At 41.4% G+C, this 22096-nt stretch overlaps 3 protein-coding genes across 4 annotated transcripts in view; 2 read left to right on the top strand and 1 right to left on the bottom strand.

Annotated features, from left to right (window-relative positions):
* The window catches only part of frem3 (Fras1 related extracellular matrix 3), a 33754-nt gene extending 29583 nt beyond the window's left edge, over window positions 1-4171 (top strand). The window contains exons 21-24 of the mRNA XM_085163255.1: window positions 86-212; window positions 308-495; window positions 594-740; window positions 1471-4171. Coding sequence (XP_085019381.1) covers window positions 86-212; window positions 308-495; window positions 594-740; window positions 1471-2028 — 1020 coding nt within the window. The 3' untranslated portion in view covers window positions 2029-4171. The remainder of the gene's footprint in view (window positions 1-85; window positions 213-307; window positions 496-593; window positions 741-1470) is intronic.
* Window positions 3383-12059, bottom strand: smarca5 (SNF2 related chromatin remodeling ATPase 5). Its single transcript, XM_085163256.1, has 24 exons — window positions 11783-12059; window positions 10694-10822; window positions 10441-10607; window positions 10243-10343; window positions 9805-9905; window positions 9519-9698; window positions 8380-8535; window positions 8147-8278; window positions 7959-8027; window positions 7760-7869; window positions 7395-7621; window positions 7119-7240; window positions 6857-7009; window positions 6614-6746; window positions 6334-6482; window positions 6121-6243; window positions 5913-6020; window positions 5084-5197; window positions 4872-4994; window positions 4628-4760; window positions 4419-4537; window positions 3847-4059; window positions 3614-3724; window positions 3383-3503 (listed from the first exon to the last, which is right to left on the bottom strand). Exons 1-24 carry the CDS (start codon window positions 11852-11854, stop codon window positions 3438-3440), a joined length of 3111 nt encoding a protein of 1036 aa, XP_085019382.1. The 5' UTR covers window positions 11855-12059; the 3' UTR covers window positions 3383-3437.
* Window positions 12060-13528: 1469 nt separating this feature from the next.
* The window catches only part of usp38 (ubiquitin specific peptidase 38), a 10139-nt gene continuing 1571 nt past the window's right edge, over window positions 13529-22096 (top strand). Inside the window, exons 1-10 of one of the 2 annotated variants that reach the window (XM_085163763.1) lie at window positions 13529-13875; window positions 15014-15704; window positions 18521-18656; window positions 19019-19148; window positions 19294-19395; window positions 19798-19956; window positions 20139-20329; window positions 20418-20511; window positions 20615-20721; window positions 20916-22096. The exon at window positions 20916-22096 is cut by the window's right edge and continues 152 nt beyond it. In XM_085163763.1, the coding sequence (XP_085019889.1) occupies window positions 15023-15704; window positions 18521-18656; window positions 19019-19148; window positions 19294-19395; window positions 19798-19956; window positions 20139-20329; window positions 20418-20511; window positions 20615-20721; window positions 20916-22096 (2782 nt within the window). In that variant the 5' untranslated portion in view covers window positions 13529-13875; window positions 15014-15022. Of the gene's footprint in view, window positions 13876-13966; window positions 14431-15013; window positions 15705-18520; window positions 18657-19018; window positions 19149-19293; window positions 19396-19797; window positions 19957-20138; window positions 20330-20417; window positions 20512-20614; window positions 20722-20915 lie in introns of those variants that run through there. The other variant, XM_085163764.1, reaches the window with a different exon arrangement.

The raw sequence follows: 22096 nt of genomic DNA, 5'->3' as shown, positions 1-22096 counted from the left end.
GATTGCTCTTAAAGGCTTTTTCAGTGTGTTGTATTTACACTTTGATGTATTATTTATTGCCTTTTTAATGATCCTTGCTCGGCAGGTGAGTGACCCGGTGGCAGCCGAGTTCAGCCTCAACACACAAATGTTCCTGCTGTCCAAGAAAGAGCTGTGGTTGTCCGACGGCTCCATGGGATTTGGAGAAGGAACCGATGCTGCTTTTTCAGAAGGTACTACACTACTGCCATCTAGTGGCGTTAAGTAACATCACAGTGGGAAACCATGACCCACAGGCAATGTCACGTTTCATCTGTACTTCAATCAGGCTCCATGATTTATGGCCGTGTGATGGTGGATCCAGTCCAGAACCTGGGTGACTCCTTCTCCTGCAGCATTGAGAAAGTCTTCCTCTGCACCGGAATGGACGGTTACGTTCCCAAATACAACCCCACTAACAAAGAGTATGGCTGCCTGGCAGACGCACCCTCTCTACTGCACAGATTCAAGATCCTGGTATGATGCAATGGATCACAAAGTATGATTGGATATTGTGGAAGTGAAAAAAGTAGATGGGGTTTCTGATTTTTCTGTGTGTGTGTGCCGTTCTGCAGGACAAAGCCCAGCCAGAGACTCAAGCTACATCATTTGGTGACGTTTCTTTTAAGGCCACACTGGCGCAGGACACACCAGGAGCTCTGTCTTTGATCAGACAGCCAGGCACAGACGGCTTCACACTGTCTTCCTCTCCACTTTTCCAGGTCTGCATTATTCACAGATATAATATGTTCACCTATGGAAGCCCAAAACTGAAAAAAAAAAATAGCAATAAATAATTTAAGTAAATATGGTAAAAAATAAAAAAAAACATAGACATGCTTTTCCATGTTGATCCTTTGAATGACAGCCCCCTCATGTTAAAGTAGAAATTGATCAAAAAGAGATAAAAATCAATAAATACATATAACGTAATAATACAATACTGAATGTTAAGTGGTAATGATAATAAATGAAATAAAGCGATGAAATAAACTAGCACGGCCTGCAATATTTTTTCAAATTCTTCTTTTCAAAGTCTTCATTTCGCATTTATCAAACAAAATTCAATCAAAGACACAAGCTTTGGTTACCATAAAGCTACAAGCAACATATGTTAAATGTGAAGGGTGAAATGAATTTAAATGGAAATATAAATGTTTTTAAAAACATTTTGATATTAATAATCGCTGTATGTGTGACAATGTTTGTGCAAAGTATCGTTGCGATTGGCCCACCCGTTAAGGACGAGGTAGGATACTTACAGACATATGTGCATACATATGCTACAAATATTATAGTAGGATTAATGGTAGTACATTTAATGATAAAATACTTTATTTATTATTATTATTAAATAGTTTTGCTTTTTTTTTAAATTTGGCACTTCTGGTCCTCCGTAGTTGTTTTGCACATGCCCAGACTTAAAGAGAATTACACATCTTGTGCTTTCAGGTGGCTGCTGGTCGAGAATGGTTCATCCACACCATCTACACTGTCCGCTCCAGAGAAAATGCCAACCGCAACATTGGCAAGCGCAGTGTGGAGTACCTCCATCACAGCATCTCCTCTGTTGAGCAGCCCCGCTCCTCCACCCGCCACCGCCGTGCCGCCCCCTCTTTCTTGGCTCCTGCTGTAGCCCAAGACATTGGTATCGAAAACAATCGGGGCACCAACATCCAGCACATTGCCCTGGACCGAAGAGACCGCATTGTGGTCAGCCAGCGCCAGCCTTGGCTCCCTAATCGTGACAGTTTCTTAGAGCGCCCCCTGCTGGAGAGTTCAGGCAGAGAGCTGACTGATACTTCCACTATACCTTTGCTGGTGGGCGTCGCAGGCTTGATCCTCCTCACATGCGTCATTGCCACCGTCGTCATTCTCCTGCTGCAGCGCAAGAAGCGTGAAAAGAAGAGCCAGTACCCTCCTTACACCATCTCCTCTTCTTCGGCCTACAACGGTTATAGTCACAGCCCAGCAGGCATGTGGGGTGGCTCAGACAGCTCAGAGGTGTAAATGTGGGCCCGGCTCCAGTTCAAACATCTGTCCCCTATTAAAGGGACTTTGATAAGTCTCCTCCACCAATGTGCCTTCGATGCCCAACTTGTGTAGCACTGAAAAGAACCCAGAACAGTCTGTGGACAGCAAAGGATGTCAGTACTCGGGGCCCACAGGCAGTGAATGCACCAGAATAATGAGGCTTGCTGATCTCTGATAATTGTTTGTCTTTAATTTACTGTACGTTCGTGCCTTTATTACAACCTATGCAGGATCATGGATATAAGTAGAAGCCCCTCAAAATATGTTTCATTTAGGTTCCAAGTTGTAAAATATCGCTCTTTATCCAGTGTTTGCAAATGCATGTAATGTAGTAACTCGTGAGTAAATGGCATCCTTGTTTAAATCTCATAAAAGCAAATTATTTTCTATTCACAAAGTCTTTTTTTTGTTAATTACTGTATTTCACCATGTTCATTATGTTTTTTTAGTGGAGAGCAAAAAGGACTGAATGTTAGTTAAAACTGACCTTAATGAATGATGTGATTCTTTTTCCTTCTACAAGAAGCCTGCAATACTACTACTGATAAGAGTACTACTGTGGTGTCACTGAAAGGGATTGTAAATGTTATTTTAGTCTTTTGAGAATGCAGAAATCCACTTTTTTTTTTTACATTTTCTAGATAAATGTGGCTAAAATCAGATGCACACCAATCCGTGTACATATCAATGTAGGACTATGGGTAAAAGGAAAAAAGTATTACTACACCCTGGTGAAACTTGAAAAAAGAAAAATCTGTCTGGTTTGTTGATCAAGGCCTGAAAACAAGTGCAGTATAAAAACGATACTTTTTCCTTCTACATGTGACAGCATATTTTAATGTGCCAACTACTAGTAGACTTTTATGGCTTATTAACTTTGTGAAATTTTTCCAAATACTGGATGTATGTAAACTTAAGCTGCCAAACTGAAAAGAAATATTTTATGAACGTGTCATTTATCAGCTTTTTTGTTTGTTTTTTTAAAAAAGGGGGGAGATTTATTTGCGATGCTCAAAAAGACATTTTCTACAATATAAGATACAAGAACAGATGTTTTCTTAAAAATAAAAAAGGGTACATATTGTTTGTTTCAAGCAATGGAATGTGGTCCAACCAACAGGCATAAATACACATATTTCAATTAAGTACTAGTAAAAAATAAGGACTAGCGAACAAAACCTAACCCAGCACAGCTGCAGTGTTTAGGTAAGTGACAACAAGGCAGGCTTGTAAAGAAACACTTCCTAGAACCTAAAACAACCATATCAGTCCGTCAGGGATTTTACACAGTACATTATCACAGCCTGCAAACAAACACAGACACTAGGACTAATGATAGCTGGCTGCCGTCTTTAATTCTGTTAATGCGGGATTTTCCAGCAGCTTCACAACTTGAGCTTTTTCCTTCGTCCTCGACCGTCTGGAGTTCCCTCTGACTTACGTTTCTGCGCCTGGGATGGGAAAAAAAATGGATTAAAAAAATAATAATAAAAGGATGTTGTCCTTAATAGACAGCTTAAAATAGTTTGAATTTTTATTATGGGATGAATTTGTAGCTTACTGAGCCGGTCTTTGGGCCCCGTTTCTTCTTTTCCGCCTTCTCCCTCTCCTCCAGCTCCATGTTCTCTCTCTCTATCAGGGTAATCAGGGTGTTGCATCGCCTCTGGAGCTCCTACACGATAAATGGGGGGAGAAAAAAAATTGCATTTTTAATTATTAAGACAATTTTTACAATTTTTTTTAAATAACAGAAGAAAAAACCTGAGAAATAAGAGTGAAGTAATCCAAACTCACCATTGCAGTCCTAGATTTGAGGAACCAGTCGAAGCGGAACTGTGGTGAGTTGCGGATGCACTGGCGGAGCTCGTCGTACACGCTCTCCTTATCAAAGCCGAGCTTGTGAAGCATACAGATGAGGAAGCGGTCTTCCTCCTCTGTGTAGTTCTTGCCTTTGTTAGTGCCGTAGGAGATACGGAGCTGATGGAAAGGAGCCTTGTAGCGGCCAATCTAAAGGGGGATTTGAGAAACACATTGAAGGATAAACACAATGCTGAATGAGAAATCTACTCAGCAACTTGCACTACAAAAAGAATATTTTTTGTTTTGTTTTTTTTAAAAACATACTATATGATACGGGGCCGATGGCGCGATATGGCAGCCTCGCTTCTGTCAGTCTGCCCCAGGGCAGCTGTGGCTACAACTGTAGCTTGCCTCCACCAGTGTGTGAATGTGAGAGTGAATGAATAGTGGAATTGTAAATCGCTTTGAGTGTCTAGAAAAGCGCTATATAAATGCAATCCATTATTATTATCATTATTATTATCATCATTATTATTATTAATAATTCACAGTCGACTGACTGCTACCTTTGAGTCCAGTGCTTTCTTGATGCTGATCCTCCTCTGAATCCTGGCCTCTCCTCTTTCTATCTGGGCCATGATCTTTTCAATATCCTGCAACTCATTGCAGCGCTCCCAGAATACAGCTGCAGGAAAGGACACGAACATGAAGTCACACAATAAATCAATTTAAATATCTGGGTTTGCTTTCCACAGAAGAAAAAAAAATCCATTACCAGAATATTCCATGACTTCCTCCGGAGTTTTCCCCTCAACCTCTCTGGCAATGTTCTCAATATCATCTCTCCCCCACTTCTCGTTTGCTTTGATAAATTGGTTGAAGTCACGTTTGTTCCAAATAGTAAATCCCTGCGACAAGCGTACAGTTGATCAGTTAATGCACAATTTAGAGAAATATGCAAACATTTCATTTCCTGTATATCAGCCACTGGCTGCAAGTCAACAAGAAAAATAATCCACCTGTTGCAGAAGGGTTTCCTTCTCCTCCAGTTCCTCCTCTGTGAGGGCCTCGGCCTCATCGATCTTAGCCTGCTCCTCCTTCTGTACCTGAGCAGAGTTTGGTATGTCTGGATTGCGAGGAACCTTAAGAGACAAAGCCACAGATCCAGTTAGAGTCTTCTCAAAAGACAACAAAATTTGGACTAATAGGAATGTGTCTGATCTCTTTGAACCTTATATCCAATGGTCTTTCTGTAGAAGAGAATTTCCTTTTCTAGAAGCTCAAAAAGACGTGGAGGGAAGAACTGGAAGTCCTGCACATTTGGCTGCTTAGGAGGACGAGGAGCCTGGCAAAAAAAAAAAAAAAAAGGCAATCCAAAATAAGTAATAGGGACATGCACAACTAGTCACCTAATCATCGCTATTGTCACTAGTCTGTACCAAACGTATTCATTCAGTCTAACTGATTTACAATTTAATTGATACTCAATGCAGTAAATAGTTGTTTCCTAAATGTTATGCCACCACCTGCCACCAGATGGCGCACCACTGCTGAGAAACGCCATGAATCGGTTAATCTAGGCCTGATTGTTTTGGTAATAGTATAATTGTTAGTTTTTCGTGTTAGTTCTTTAAAAAGGTGAAAGACTGAGATCACAGATAAAACAATGTTTTGTAATAACATGTTTCATATCATATTTAACATCAGTTTATTATACATGTTTTTCTTAGTTGCCTGTTTGGAGAATACAATGCAATGTCCATAATGCACAACGCAAGGTGGCACACAGTTAAGCGACATGATTCATTATTGAAGAATGTGATTAATGGTATCACATGGTTTTCTTTACAAGGCTTTTGACATTGTATATTAAACGGTTAACAAATTTAACTTAATAACCGAATGTTTCTTAGTTTTACACTAGTTCGCTGGACTCATTTGAGTTTTTCCTTGTTTAGCCATCAAAGAACTTAGTCAAATCCCCAATAAATAAACATTAAACATCCTGCTGCTTTAATAGATTCTGTCTGTATGATGTTTGTACAGTGATGGTTTCTTACCTTTGGTGCTTTGGGCTCACTGACTCGCAGAGCTTCTCTGAAGTAGGCATCCACCGCGTAATTGGCTTTCCTTTCTCTCTTGGGTGGCTCGATCCAGTTTGTAATGACCTGAACGGAAAAATGAAAATCACAAGCTAAGGATTTAAGTCTTTTCCCAAAAGAAAGGCCGTCCCAGATTATAAATACCAATGCTGGCCAACCTATTTACCTTCTTCTTCTCTCTGTAGTCCTCTCCTTCGAAGGTGTACACGCTGGTGTTCTCCGTGTCCATGGTGAAGTTTCTCAAAGAGCTCTCGCCCAGCGATGACATTCTCTCCTTCATCTCCATAGTCTGGTACACAATCATTTCAAAGTATTTGATTTTTTAAATTCACACAGTAACTTTCAATTGATGCTTTTCAGCTAATGCAACCAGACTCACCTTCCTTTCACCTCTCTCCAGGATGGCATCGATGTCATCATCTGTGATCTCGCTCTCTTTGGAAGCAAACACGTGTGTGGCACCGTGGCGGATGATGGAGAGCATCTCATCCTTACCCAGTTTGTTTGCACTCGGATCCACAAGTCTCCCTATTTTCAAAAAATAAATAAAATAAAGTTTCCAACAAGTACCACTATGTGAACTTCATATTTTATTTCTTAACAGCATGCAGGACACTAAAACAAGTTTAAACAGGCTGACTTTAAGTGAGATGAGTTACCTTGCTGGATGACGATCGAGTCCAGGCGCAGTTTCATCTCGGCCCTCTCCACAATCCTCTCCTCCACTGTGTTTTCGGTGATGAAACGGAAAACTCGCACCTGCTTCTGCTGACCAATCCTGTGAGCTCGGTCCTAAGCAGAGAAAAAAAAAGAAGAAGAAAAAGTCAGGTAATCTGACCGAAACACTCAATTTTCATTGGTTACACCCGTGCTCAGGTGGATCATCATATTAGACTACTAACCATGGCCTGAAGATCGACTTGAGGGTTCCAGTCTGAGTCGTAGAGGATGACTACATCTGCTGTTGCCAGGTTAATACCCAGCCCTCCAGCCCTGGTGCTCAACATGAAGATGAACTTTGAGCTGTTGGGCTCATTGAAAACATTGATGGAGATCTGTAAATACACAAACACGTGAAAATTAAGTGCTTTTATAATCACACTCTCAATACCAAACACTCAGGAATTGCTTTTGGTTATGGAAGACGACAAATCCACATCTCACCTGTCTCTCCTCGTGTGGAGTTTGCCCATCCAGGCGACAGTAACCATAGTTCCTCCACATGCAGTAGTCCTCCAAGATGTCCAGCATCCTGGTCATCTGACTGAAGATGAGCACACGTGAACCTACAAAACAGGGATGTGGAGACGTTAAGAGACATGATTAAAATAATTTTGCAATTCTACCAGCATTTAAAAATGTATATGCAAACGGGAGCGTGAGCCCTCCCGCCGGTAATAAAGAGATAACTAAAATACTGGACAAAAAGAATCCACACACCCTGCTCCTTCAGCTTGGGCAGCAGCTTGTCTAGCACCACCATCTTGCCGCTGTTCACCGCCAGGTGGATGTCTGTTGTGTATGGCGGGCCGGGCTCAGCCCCATCAAACAGGTAAGGATGGTTGCAGCATTTTCTCAGCTGCATGAGAACGTTCAGCAGACGCATCTTGTCCATTTTACCCGCCGAGTTCAGAATGTCGATGTCCTTCATCAGAATCTTTGTATACCTGACGGGTAGTAGCACACAACAACTTAAGTTCAGCATCCACAAATACAGCAGGGGAAAAAAAAACAAAACAAAACAAAACACAGAAACAGCTCAGGTCTTGTTTTATAGCAAATCCATTTTAACTGGGGATGCTTACCACTCCCGCTGCATCTTACTCAGGCCAACGTAAATCTTGATCTCCTTCTTGGGGAGCAGAGTTTTCTCCACGTCTGCTTTGATACGACGAAGCAAGAAAGGACGCAGCACCTACACGCAGGGAGCCCATTAACCCAACTGAAATATAACACACCTTACAACGTACAGCAGCGTGCTGGATAGTCGCATTAAATACATACAGTGTGAAGACGTTCAACCAACTTTTGATCACCCAGGCAGTTATTTGTGTCAAACCAGGAATCAAAGTCCTGAGAAAAAAGAAGAGAAATTAAATTGGCGCCTTAATACAGAAACACTTCTACTCTAAAGCGTTTTCAAGACTTCTTCTATAAACTACTGATTTTGTGGTTTTCTATAGAAATCCTACTTCTGATGAGTTGAAGACATCAGGCAGCAGGAAGTTCAGGAGAGCCCACAGCTCATGGAGGTTGTTTTGCAGGGGTGTTCCAGTCAACAGCAAACGATTGGTGGTCTTAAATTCACGCACGATTTCTGATAACTATGGAGAAGCAAAGAAAACCTTAGCGATCTGACCATCTCACAGTACTAAAGGTTAGGTGACTGACATGTGTAACTATCTTGTTTCAGCAGCTGTCTGACCTTTGACTTCTCGTTCTTGATCCTGTGAGCCTCATCAATGACCAGGTATCTCCAGTTGAATTTTTTGAACACCGCCTTTTCAATGATGAGCATCTCGTAGGATGTTACGCACACATCCCACTCTCCAGGCAGCAGCACATCTCGGATCAGGGCAGTCTGTCATTGAAGCAGAAAACTGTTTTTACCAGAGTTCTACAGATTAATCTCATAAATATATGTCTACAATACATAAAAAAAATAAATAAAAATATTGACAGATTCGGAGTGTATTTAAATGCAGAAAAAAAATCAAATTGGTGCTGCATTTTCTGGCGACTGTGGCTCAGGGGGGTTGGGAAGCGCATCTGCAACCAGAAGGTCGCCAGTTCGATCCCTGGGCTCTCTGTCCTGGTCGTTGTGTCCTTGGGCAAGACACTTTACCCTACTGCCTACTGGTGTTGGCCAGAGGGGCCGATGGCGCAATATGGCAGCCTCGCTTCTGTCAGTCTGCCCCAGGGCAGCTGTGGCTACAACTGTAGCTTGCCTCCACCAGTGTGTGAATGTGACAGTGAATGAATAGTGGTATTGTAAAGCGCTTTGGGTGCCTTGAAAAGCGCTATATAAATGCAATCCATTATTATTATTATTATTATTATTATTATTATTACTCAGTATCCTGTATACACTTCCTGGTTTCTGCCTGGCTAAACAGCCAATTATATTTTATTTAGCCCATTCTTGTCTTGTTGCTAGCTATCTGTTCTGAGCATTCTGTCCCGAGAACAATACATGAGTGTTGTCGGTTACACAATCTTTTCCTGTGTCACAAACAACAAACAAATTATTATTCAAAAATAGATGTTACCTGTTATTTTAACAATCTAAATTGCAGTCATAAAAACCAACTACTAAGAGCCTACCTCCCACAACGTATGGCATTATAAGGACTTTTTAAAGACTGAATTAAGACATTAAACAACAATTAAGGCCTTATTGTTTAGATTGCAGTATTTAACACCTTTTAAAACTTTTTAAGTGCCTGTTGGAGTCACAAAAAAAACAATATGGAGTCCACCAAATAGAACTGGTGAGGGACAACCAAAGCATCTGCAAAAATGCTTTGATTTTCACACCATTGATACATTTTTGACACAGCTTACCCGCTCATCTCTGTCTCCGATCAGGCAGACAGCACGAAGGGAAGGCACCCATCTTTTGAACTCATTCATCCAGTTGTAAAGGGTGGACTTGGGAACCAGCACCATGTGAGGACCAGGGATGTTTCTGTAGTGCTTCATATAACCCAGCAGTGCAATAGTTTGGAGAGTCTTACCCAATCCCTGACAATAAGAAAAGAAAGCATGAAGGAAAAAACAGCATTATGACACGATAAAAATATCTGGAATTTAACTCCATGAATAAGTAGAAACGTGAAAAAGTGCTGACCATTTCATCGGCGAGGATACCGTTGATTCCATTCTCGTACAAAGAAATGAGCCAGTTCAGACCGCGGACCTGATAGTCCCTCATCTTCCCTGTTTTCACATCTACATTATAGACAAGAAAACAAAATTCTGTAAGAATTGTTTTAATTTTGTTTTGCCTAATAAAAACTCCCACCACTAGCGGGAGTGCTTCTGCTGCCTCTTATTAGGGCAGTAATAGATCAACAAGTGCAAGTCAAGTGAAATTTGCTTAGGAAGGCTCCTAACTGAGTGAAGTGACACAGGCTGAATTCTGCTAAATACAAAGAAAATGTGCTTCAGTGCCTCCTTTATTGGCTGTATCAGGATCAGCCACATATATAACATATATATTTGTTATTTATTTATTTGTTATATCAGTGTGTGCTTTGAGTCCCCCCAAAAAAAGGTCTTTACTTACAGGAGGGAGACTCGTCAAAGCGAGTGCACACATTTGTGGTCTTTGTGCTCTCGTTAAGAAGCTCTTCATCCTCTTCTTGCTCCGTGCGACGGTGGCGGTTGCTTTCAAGCACATAAAAGACACATTGTTATAAATCACAATGGGAGAAAACTTTCTAAATGGAGGAAAAGAAACTGTGCTGTAGGGATAGATACTCACTCTCCAGCTGAAAGCAAATTCTGTTTCTCGTCCTTCTTGATACGAGGACGTCCCGGTTTCATCTTGAGCGGTGAGGTGGGGGTCTTCTGTGCAGCTGGTTGGATGAAATGAGCAAACAGCTCTGTTTGCTTCAGCAGATACTCAAATCTGTTGGTCCGGTCTGTTTGCTGCATTACACAGAAAGAAAGTCCCATTCAGCTTCCGACCCTGGAGTACAGTGGTGAGCCATGTAATGTTGGAAGAGAGGACTTACCACTTTCTCCTCATAACCTGGAGTAGAGTCTTTAGTTTTGGAGGAAGATGACGAGGAGGAGGCATCTTGTCCATCAGCACCTGCATCTGAAGAGGACTCTTTTCCAGCATCTGAAGAGTCAGACTTCTCCTAAGGGAGTGTATGGTGAAAACAAACCAGTCTTAGTGGATGTCGTCCTGATGTTTACAACAACAACAACAAGTGATAGGAAGAGATGAGCTCATTGGCTTAAAAACAAGCCAAAATTTCAAGGTGCATCTGTATTCACATTTGCAGAAAACAGGGCATGTATTGACTGAAATACCGTCAGTTCTTCTAATCATATACTGTCACAAGAAGGTACTTTTGATAGCACATTTGCGTCACAGAAGAAATCAGTCTCTTTTACCCCTCTGCTATCAGACGTGCTGAGAAGTACCAGTAAATTTGTGAATTTAAATCTCTATTAAAAGGAGAAGAGGTGATAATGATAAGACTTTTTGTGGAGAAAAATGTTTCCAATACAAAGCAAGGACGGTGTTTTGGAATTTCAGCTTTTTTTTTTTTATGTGGGATTTTTATATTGATAGAAGTTTCAAATCATTTTATGGCCGAGCTGTAGGCAGCCAGCGAAGCAGCATCCTTCCCCGGTCACAACAGCCATTGCTACGCGGTCTGCTCCGAAAACAAAGGGGCAGACGGTACAGCTGAGAGTACAATTTGGTACAATTTGTTTTCACGGGGTTTTCTAAAAGCCGGCTCACTGTTATAAGCGTCCCACTGAGTGAACCAGGTCTGAGAGCAAGCATAGAACAAGTAAGGACTTCTGGAGCGATATGAGACAGGCAGCTAGCGGGGCTAAGCTAGTAGAGTGGGCGCTTATGAAAACGGCTGGCCTCGCTGCTGCGCTGGTGGATCTGGCTGCTGTCGTCGGGAGCTAATGGTAGCGCCGCTGCTAGCTAACTGGCAAACTGAAAGTTTCACACAGTCGATTTCGAAAAATGCCTGAACAAGAGATGGACATTTTTGGAGTTATACATCTGTGTGTCGGCTTTGTGAGAAACGAAGTCAGCGTCGAAAGGACATAATTCCCATTTTGAAACATCTTACCTCCGCTCCTCCGGCGTCTTCAACTTCAGCCTGCTCTTCCCGCTGTTCCACGCAGTTTGCGCTTTCGGACATTTTTGTCGATTTTCCTTTTCCGTTCAGGTATATCGTTTGTTATTAGGTGACTTGTGTAATCCCGTTTAAGAGCCGTTGAGAATTTTCGGAACTTCCTCGAGGTAAATAAGGACAATCCTGTTGTTTTTAATGAAAGACACACCGGTTGGTCGCAGGCAGCACGTTCGCGCTAGCAAGATTTTTCTCGCGCACCCGCGTTCACATAGTTACCGGGTCTGAGCGCGCTATCGCGAGATTTTATTATGCTGCCTTCGCAGACTGTCGAAAGTATTTGTTTTTGTTATGGCTCATATGACAGTTTCCAGTCATCTCCAAGGTTACTATAGTTAAGTAAATCTAAACTAAAGCCTTTAAAAAATTAAACTTAACTGAAACGATTTTTAAACTTGGAAAAACTGCAACAATGGATGGGTTAATATGATTAGTTTTAGTATTTGCTGGTTTAGTAAAACACTTTTATTATAACTTGATGGTTTTGCTGCTTATTGAATCTCTGGATGTCAGCAAGACTGGGACTCACCTTCTTTTAAAAGTTTTCTTTTTTAATACCTTTACTTATTGTTCTGAATCTAGCATCTGACATATGCCCACCATGCAATGAATAATTAAAAAGACTAACACAGAAACTAATAAAAACAAAAATAAATAATGCATTTTCAGATTTTTTTAACCAGACCTGACATATATATGGATACATTGATATGTTTCTTGCACTTCCAAAGTTACATGCTTTAATATTATAACTCATTTCTGAAGCCAATGACACTAGCATCACCCCCTTAGGAAGTTTGATGGGTTTCACTGATTAGAGAAAAGACATAGCCAAGTCAATATTTGTGATTGATAGGGTGAAATATTATAGTAAAGTAATATTTCAGTCCCACTTGTGTTTCCTAAAGTAACACGTTTTCTGGAAGTGGATGATGCAGTCATCTATGTGCTGCAGAGAGCTTACTCCCCATCTATAGAGTAAGAGCTGCACTGTGAGGATCAGCTTCTTTGATTTATCAAGTGCATTTCATACAACTCAGCTGCTGCTGCTGAGGTAAAAGTTACAGGAAATGTCAGCAAACACATCAACCATCTCATTGATTACCGACTGCTTGACAGAGAGACAGAGAGGCTGCGGTATGCAAGACTGGGCAGTGCTCAGTCTGATTTGTTGATGTGCAGTACAGGAGCTCCACAGGAGACTGTGCTGTCTCCACACCTGTTCACTTTGTACACCTCAGACTTTCAGTACAATTCTAGGTCATGGAACCTTTAGAAATCCTCTGACAGTTCTGCAGTGAGTAGATGTATTAGTAATGGGCAGTAGGAAGACTAGTGAGTCTTCCTACTACAGGAAGACTAGTGACTAGTGAGTCTTCCTACTGTGAGTCTTCCTACTTCCTACTGTTAGGTATGTGTTAAATTACACATACCTAACTCTTCCATTCGTATAACAAACAACATCTCCTTAATTCAGTGTGCAAGTGCAGATGGATACAAAAATTTGAAAATAAAGTCTTTGATAATCACAATTCCAAGATGCAGATCAATCCGGATGTTAGGTGGAAGCTGGGAGGTTTCCATCTTTTCGTGATTTTTTTTTTTTTTTTTAAATCGTAGCGTTATCCCAAAAGGGGCAGATGAACGAGTAGTGGTTGAACGCAACACACGAAGTGTACAATAAAAGGATAAAGGTTCTCGAAAATGCTCGCGGAAACGCAGCTTCGTTCAACTGGAAGCGTGTCAAACGGCCAGCAGCGCCATCTGTGGAAACCCACACGACTGACCGTTACACAAATGTAACAAAAGCGGAACAGGCAAAGTTAAGAGAAAAATAGCTTCACCCCAAGGGTCCTACCGCCGTCTCTGTACATAGGAATGACGTCGCCGTACGGTTAATCAGCTGTTTCCGAGCGAGGAAATGAACCAAAATAAATACACATAAAACTGTTTTATCTCTCTGAAGACATTTAGCTCTGACCGACGGCAGAAGCTACTCTGGTCGGACGCTGTTGACATGCTTTATTTGGGTAAGCACACATGTTGGATTATTTGAGTTACATGGTGGCATTTATGCTAAGTCAGTTTGTGGGCTAACGGCAGGCCTCTTCGGCTGTTTCTTTCTTCTTTTTAAAAAAAATATTTTAATTTTATTTTTGTGGGGGGCAGATTGTTAGTAAAAACTGCCGCTATGGAGAGGTCAGCACTGTTTCTCAGGTTTAGTTTTAACGCTCATTTTAGCCGTACCTTAGTTACTAGACATATAGAAATATCTGCTAACTTTACAGCTAGCTTTAGCAAGCTAGTCGGCTATCTGTGTGTATCCCCCACAGCAGCAGCAACACAGAGCGGCAGGAATCAGAGATCATAGGCAAAACACGTGTGAAGTGGCACATAGTAATGTAATGTGCAGTCTTCAAGGCAGATGGCCACTACATTAAATTTGTTTTATTACGCTGAACTTGAAAAAAATAATGTATAGCAAAGTCGTGCGTTATATTTAGTGACAGATCCACTGAAACCATCTAAAATGCCCCCCTTCCCGTTAGGGTAAAGAAGTTCAACTACACCTTTTAATCCGAGAGGTATCTTAACAGCTATATCGATATCTTAAAAGAAGTGTCTTTCGTTTTTACTACATGATAAAGAAATGCTACGGTAGTAAATGAAAGAAATCTGTCAGCGCCGCTCTTTGGGCGTAAATTTTAAGAAATGTGTAAAATTACGGAAAAAGTCACGGCATGTCATGTAGATAGCGAAAAAGCAACCGTTCTGTCATTTAATTGTTAACTACAGTATTACTTAATTATTTTGGTGTAAATGTCCAAAATGCATGCCTTCAATCCCACTTCCCAGAGCCATCCAGGGGGCCCCATTGGAGTCTGTGCCTGGCCAATTGTAACCTTGCATTTCTAACTTTGTCTCCCAAACTGCTCAACATGAGCGGTGTCGCTGATATTGTGATTTCTAATCTAATAATTTTACTGTTTACACCACTGCTTTATTTAGAGTCATAAGTCAAAATGTTTTCTGTGACGTGTGTGATCACAAACAAAAACGGTGACAGAACAAATGTTCAGTGCACCATTTAGTGTGACTGCAGATGTTTTCTGACCCTTTTTTTTTTTTAATGGTTCAACTAATTACTTTTTCAATTTTCCTCTACAGATCGACATCATGGACAAAATTTTGGAGGGCCTGGTGAGCTCCAATCACTCTGTTCCAGTGAAGAAGGCCATTGTGAAGAAGGTAGTGGAAGCAGCTGAGAGAGAAGTGACAGAGGATCAGTGTCAGGCACTATTCACACTCACCACCCGCCTCATCTTGCTCGGTGAAGATGCCTTCCAGAAGCAAATTGGCTCCCAGGTTCTTGAAGCCTATGCACGCTACCACCGCCCAGAGTTTGAGCGTTTCTTCAGCAAAGACTTCGTCCTCAGTCTGCTCCAGCAGGGCTACGGCCAGCTGGACCGCAAAGACCCCGCCATAGTAGAATACATTCACTGCTGCCTGCGGCTGCTCATCAGCTGCCCCTCGGTGCTGGAGATTTTTAGTGTGATCCAGGTGGAGGTTTTAAGGATGGTGTGTGAACGACCTGATCCCGCTTTCTGTGCTCGCCTGAGCACTTTGCTGTCAGACTTTGTGCAGTGCATCCCAAGAGATAAGTCGGGTATTCTGTTCTGCCAGCAGCTGGTGAGGACAATCAGTTCCTTCCATTGCTTTGCTAGCCAAGAGCAGGAACTGAGAGAGTATGTTGGTCAGGTGACAAAAGTTAGCGCGCTGCTACAGAACATCTGGAAGGCTGACCCAGCCACACTGCTGCCCTCACTCCAGGAGGTCTTTGCTATTATCGCCTCTACAGGTAAGACTCTTTGATTCCATATAAATCGTGCCTTAACGCAGCGGTCCCCAACCTTTTTTGCGCCGCGGACCGGTTTATGCCCAACAATATTTTCACGGACCGGCCTTGAAGGTGTTGTGGATAAATACAACAAAATAAATCTAGTACCGACGTGAAAAGACCCAGGAAAACTGAGTTAACGATAAAAGCGATAACAAAATAACGTTGAAAACCGATAAAAACCCTGAAAACCATACATTTCACACCTGAGCCTCAACTCTCGCGGCCCGGTACCAAACGACTCACGGACCGGTACCGATCGCTGCCTTAAAGGAACAAGAAAGTCATTTCATACGTGATTACATTTTTTTTAAATGGGTTCAGTTTTGAGACATTTGTTGTTATAGATGCCATTAAAAAAATAAATACTCAACATAAAGAGCAAATTTGGATTTTGTTAATAGTAGCGTTAAGGATGGGCATTTCAAACAGAAATATTATTTGATATTTACATCTCTTCCTCAGAGATTGCCCACAGCTCAAATGGTCTTAAATGACTTTCTAGTTGTGCTTATGAACCTGATTACATTTATTTTCTGAAGGCATTTCACATAAGACTTTCTGATGGCTGTAGTCCTTGTTGGTTGGACATGTTTCTTCTGTTTACAGTAGAATGTAATGTTAAAAGTGTTAGGGTCAAAGGTTTAGACCAGATCGACTTTGTCACAGTAAGAAAAGGGCCTCACATTGACTGACCAAACAGAAAAAATGTGTTGAAATCCATGTATTTTAGTAGATGTAACAAATTGCTTTAAATCAGCTTGGATCATTATTCTAGAAACCAAGAACTTTGTGTTGGAATACCTTTGTGAGAAAGTATCTTTAGACAAGGTAAAGTTCATGAATATGAATTCACCTGTTTAATATTTTCGACACACATTTATTTGAGTGGGCTTCCCTGGCATACTGCCATCCACCAATTAATGATGCTGTTGGGTAATGCTAGTACTCTTATTCTGAAAGTTCAGTCACAGCAAACACGCTAGCACCAGCCCTTCCTGTCTTCTACCATCTCCTGAGAGGTTCATCAGGCTACTGTTGTGATACCCATCCCCCAGTTTGATAGACTAATGGTGTGTTCCCGAATAAGCCTGAATTTGAAGTTCTCAGTCAAAGTTTGAATCTCAAACTCCCCCTTTGATTTGCTTTTGCCACTTGAAAAGTCAGAGTAGTAACCTGGAGTTAACAAACATGGTGGCACTAAATGTAAATAGCAGGAAAATAATAAAACTTTTCATTTGTACTGACTGACTTACTAAATAAGCTAAGCACAGACCAGGCTCTAACATGATTGTGCAGTGGCGTTTTAAGGTAGAAAAGAGCAAGACTTTTGCACTATTGCTATTGATTCCTGAATAGCTTTACATTGCTAAGAAGCCAAACAAATCCTGGTTTGTTTGTTTGTTTTTTTTGTTTTACGTTGTTGTTCTTTCTCGCTCTTTCTGGAACACGCTAATTAGGGAGGGACTTTTGAGTTGCAAGGTATGTGGAGGGCAGTATAACTGTCTTGTCTTGGACTTTAGCTAGTGATGATACTCTTTGATCTGCTCTGGATTTTTTATTGAGAGCTGGAGGGGAACTCCAACCAGAATCTGCAGCTGGTTGAGTGCTGGTTCATTTGCTGCTACACTGTTACCTCATCTAGGCTCCAGAGCAGAATTAGGAGTGCACTTCAGATGGGTGGAGTATGAGCCCATCCAACTGAAGAGAAGCTCAGTGGAGAGACAGCTAATACTTACTGGCATTCTCACAGTCTGTTTAGCGTGATTTATTCTTGTTTTTAAGAAAACGTGTGTGCGCCTCCTTGAAGACGCACACCCACTCTGCTGAAGCTACAGCTCTTATTCATTTCTGGAGTTGGTGGGTACAATGACCTAGCCACACAAAGTATTTGTTTTAGTTTATTTAGTAATTTACATCGTACATTGTAAAATCATGGTTAGTCCTAATTTATGCACTCATATAAACTGATTCATTTATTTATTTTTTTGAAGTATGGAAGATCAAAACCATCTCCAACCCTAATAAAAAAGAGTGATTTACAAAATGCATGAAAAGTATATTGATTTTTTTTAAGTCACAGAAATTTGTGTTTTAACTTGCTTATGTGTTTACACTTCCTACTACACAAAATCAGTGTTGACCAAGACTGATGGTTTTTAAGTTTTTCAGTTCCCCACTTCCCACTATTCCTTTATTTCCAAAAACAAGTGTATTTGTTGTTAATATAGATAGATATATATATATATCTATATCTCTCTCTATATATATCTATATATCTCTCTCTCTATAGATAGATAGATAGATAGATAGATAGATATAGTTATATAGTTGAGAGAGCTCTAATAGTTGAGAGAGTTTCAGCTGAAGTCAAAGTTGCAGTAGCTGATGGTAAATGTTATTGATGTTCTGGGTTTGAAGCAGGAAATTGTTTCAAATATTATATAGACAGTATGTGTTTGAGCTCTGTGAGCAGATCCGCTTTGGATTGAAAGGTCCCTCGGCCTCCATTTTATTGATATTGTTCAGGCGAACAGTGCCCCTGGAATGCTTTCCTAATATCCGCAGTGTCCCCCCTCTTTATAGAGGATGCATAAAGCACCATAGATGATTGTGATCATGTTTTCATGATGATAAACCTCTACTTTCATATTGTTCAACCTTAGTATTTGTTTCTTTTTCTATTTTCTCTTACAGACTGTAAGTGTAATTTGTATCCCAGCACGTGTCCGCTGGAACACAAAGAAAAGCTAACATTATGTATTTGATTATCGCAGACCCTTCCTTTGACCCATCCATTGCACTGGCCAGCCTGGTCCAGCATATCCCTGTCCAGATGATCACAGTGCTTATCAAGAGCCTCACCACAGACCAGAACGTCAGAGACGCAAACATGACTAAAGCACTCTGCAGGTGAAATTGCACACTGAGCCATTTGAGTTCAAAAGAAGTGCCACAATATTTAAATACAAGAATAGAATAATTCTTTAATTGTACCACAAGGGGAAATTTGGTTGTAACAGCAGCCAGAAAGACACATATACAAACAAACAGTACACAGAACAGAAACATACACAATTTTTCTTACATATTTACATATGGACAATGGTTACTATAAACAGAGTACTGTACAACTGGAGAAGTACAGTTTTTAGGACACGTGTATAAATGGCTTGAACATTATCTTAACTGAAAATCTGTGGATCTATTTAATAAGAGTGGGTGGGTTTGTTCCAGTCATTTGCTGTTAACATATCCTTTTTCTGTCCATCTAGGATGATTGACTGGTTATCTTGGCCTCTTGCCCAACATGTAGATACCTGGGTCATCGCTCTGCTGAAAGGCCTGGCTGCTGTTCAGAAGTTCACTATCCTCATAGATGTCACTCTGCTTAAAATTGAACTGGTTTGTAATGAGAACTCTTCAACGAGTTTCTAATAGATGGAAATTGTGTGCATTTTACTGAAGCACCTCTATAAATAAACATGTTCGCAACAGATGATTTTTTTTTTTTTTATTTATTTACTTTTTTTTTTAACTCCACCCATAGGTATTCAGTCGTCTGTGGTACCCCATTGTGCGTCAGGGGGCACTGGCTGTGCTCTCTCACATGCTGCTGAGTTTCCAGCACTCTCCCGAGGCCTTCCATTTGGTAAGGGGGTCTCTTGTGTCCTCACAGCCCATTTCCCTCTCGTATGGCCACTTTATTGGTTTTCTCATTTTCGTCTCTTCTGGCTTAAATTACTTCAAAGCTGCATAGACGTCTTTTCCCAGAACTCTGGGCTTGGCACCACACTCTCACTAATGATGTGTGAAGCACTTAAATGCAGAGCAATAGCCCTTGAATTGGCCAATTTCATTAGATTCTAAAAACATGAATAGGCTCAAAAATACTCTGCAAATGAGACCTCTGTGGGGTTTCTGATGTGCAACCACCCCGTGGCTCACCGCACCACAGATATTTATGATTAATGTTAGCTGTACCTTCTGCTGTTTTCAGCGCTATGGTGTACTCAACATTTTTCTCTTCTCTTTATTCCCTTCTCTCTCTTAGGTTGTTCCACATGTAGTAGATCTAGTTCAGTCCTTAAGGACAGATGGGCTTCCCACTAGCAAAGTGTTCCTGCTGCAGTTCACTGAGCTCATACACTGCATGATGTACCAGTACTCTGGCTTCCCTGACCTTTATGACAACATACTGGAGGCCATCAAGGTAACCAAGTGGGGAGAACACTTCTTTCTGTAGTATTTTCTGTATTTCAACGATAACAAAACGCGTTTTATTTATTTGGATCATTATAAATGAAACATGATATGCGATGAGGAGCTTCAGTTAGACTTTGTTACTTTTACTTTGCATTTTTACTGTGTTAAAGACGTCTCTTTTCTTTTCAGGATCTACCAAAATCTGCAGAAGAGAAGATCAAGCTGGTGTTGAATCAAAGTGCCTGGACGTCTCAGTCCAACTCATTTGCCTCTGGTCTGCTGAGGCAAGCTAAGTCTGAGACGGGCAAAACAGGCTTAGTCAACTTGGGGAACACCTGCTACATGAACAGCATCATCCAGACCCTTTTTATGGCCACAGAGTGAGTCTTTTAGACATAAAATCTGTAAAAGCAGGTGTTCTTGTTGTGAAATGAAATATGAAACCAACTTTTCTTTTTCTTTCTTCAGTTTCAGGAGGCATGTTTTATCGTTGCATCTAAACGGTTCCAACACACTAATGAAAAAGCTTCAGCTTCTCTTTGCGTTCCTCGCACACACTCAGGTTAGTGTTGCCCTGTTAAGTAGCAATTACAAGCATTTTTAGTGGAGAACTACAGCAGCAGATATTAACGTGTTTCATTAATTTGTGTTTATCTGTCCTACAGAGGGCGGCCTATGCTCCCAGAAACTTCTTGGAAGCGTCCCGCCCCCCCTGGTTCAACATGGGTTCTCAGCAGGACTGTTCAGAGTACCTCAGATTTCTTTTAGACAGGTATTTTAAATTAATAGCTTGTCCATCATTTGCATTACTGAAAGCGGAATGGAATAAATGTTAATGAATATAAAGTATTGTGAGTGCTAACTGTGTATGAATACTGTTTATAAACTGTATTCAAACAAAGACATAGCCGTTGCACTAATTTGTTTGATTTGTCATAAAAAAGCTGAGTGTTTTCTGATCCCAAGGTTACACGAGGAGGAGAAAACCCTTCAGGCACTGGATTCAGCTGAACCAAAAGCTGCCTCCCCAGCTGACACGAGCTCCAAAGACTCTGCAACAACGTCTGCTCAGGAAGACAATGAACAGACCATTTTGCCTCTAGCAGAGGCCAAACCTGGAGATGACACAAGGACTTTGATAGAAAAGATGTTTGGAGGGAAGCTAATCACGAGCATTTGCTGTATGCTGTGCAACTGCATCTCTGAGAAAGAAGAACCTTTTACAGACCTCTCTTTGGCCTTTTGTCCAGGTACCACTTTACAGGATGGCCCTCAAACCCAGAGGCAATCAGAAGAGCCCAAAGCTCTCTGTCAGGGATCTGTCAATGGTGGCAGCGAAGCTCCTGAGCCAGGCTTGGCCAAAGCTCCAGCTAGCAATGCCCATTTTGTGCCAGTAACAAATGAGCCTCCTCTCTCCGTGCCTGACCTGGTGAATTATTTTCTGGCTCCGGAAATCCTCGACGGAGACAACGCCTATTTCTGCGAGAAGTGTAGCTCCCTCCAGCGGGCAGAGAAGACCATTAAAGTGGTGTCTGCCCCTGAATACTTGATTCTCACTCTGCTGCGATTTTCATATGACGCCAAATGCCATGTCCGTAGGAAGATTCTTGACAATGTCACCATCCCACCGCTGATCAGACTTCCTGTACATGACCCTTCCGTACCTACACAGTGTTCTTCTTCTACCTCGTCTCCTTTGCAAGTGGATTCTCCTGAGAGCAGCGAGAATCTGGCCAAGAAACTCAAATCGTCGCAACACGATGAGGAAGAGGAGAAGGCAAGGATAGATGGAGCAGAGGAGATGAGCAGAGCAATTCAGTCGGTCCCCTATGTCCTCAGCTCGGTCGTAATACATTCTGGCATATCGTCAGAGAGCGGCCACTATTACTCTTATGGTCGTAATATTAATGGAACAGATGGTGCACAGCATCCAGACAACCAGTACGGCATCAAAGAGGATTTAGGGAACGCCCAGGCCGAGTCCAACCTCTACACCTGCTCAGCTCCCTCGCTTCCACGTGAACAAAGCGAAACGCTGCCTAATAGTAGCCAGGAGGCAAAAGATTGGCTGCTCTTCAATGATAGCAGAGTAACGTTCACATCTTTCCAATCAGTGCAAAACATTACTAATCGCTTCCCCAAGGACA

This window comes from Neolamprologus multifasciatus, chromosome 6, assembly GCF_963576455.1.
Source record: "Neolamprologus multifasciatus chromosome 6, fNeoMul1.2, whole genome shotgun sequence".
Taxonomy (NCBI): Eukaryota; Metazoa; Chordata; class Actinopteri; order Cichliformes; family Cichlidae; genus Neolamprologus; species Neolamprologus multifasciatus.
The sequence above is the reverse complement of the archived record's forward strand: the minus strand, read 5'-3'. Positions and strand labels throughout refer to the sequence as shown.

Coding starts and splice junctions, on each gene's coding strand:
- smarca5 (XM_085163256.1), bottom strand. CDS start 11,854: ATGTCCGAAAGCGCAAACTGCGTGGAACAGCGGGAAGAGCAGGCTGAA. Junction 6,747..6,856: donor AAGTCGATCTTCAGGCCATG/GTTAGTAGTCTA, acceptor TTCTCTGCTTAG/GACCGAGCTCACAGGATTGG. Junction 3,725..3,846: donor TCAAATCTAGGACTGCAATG/GTGAGTTTGGAT, acceptor TTTATCGTGTAG/GAGCTCCAGAGGCGATGCAA.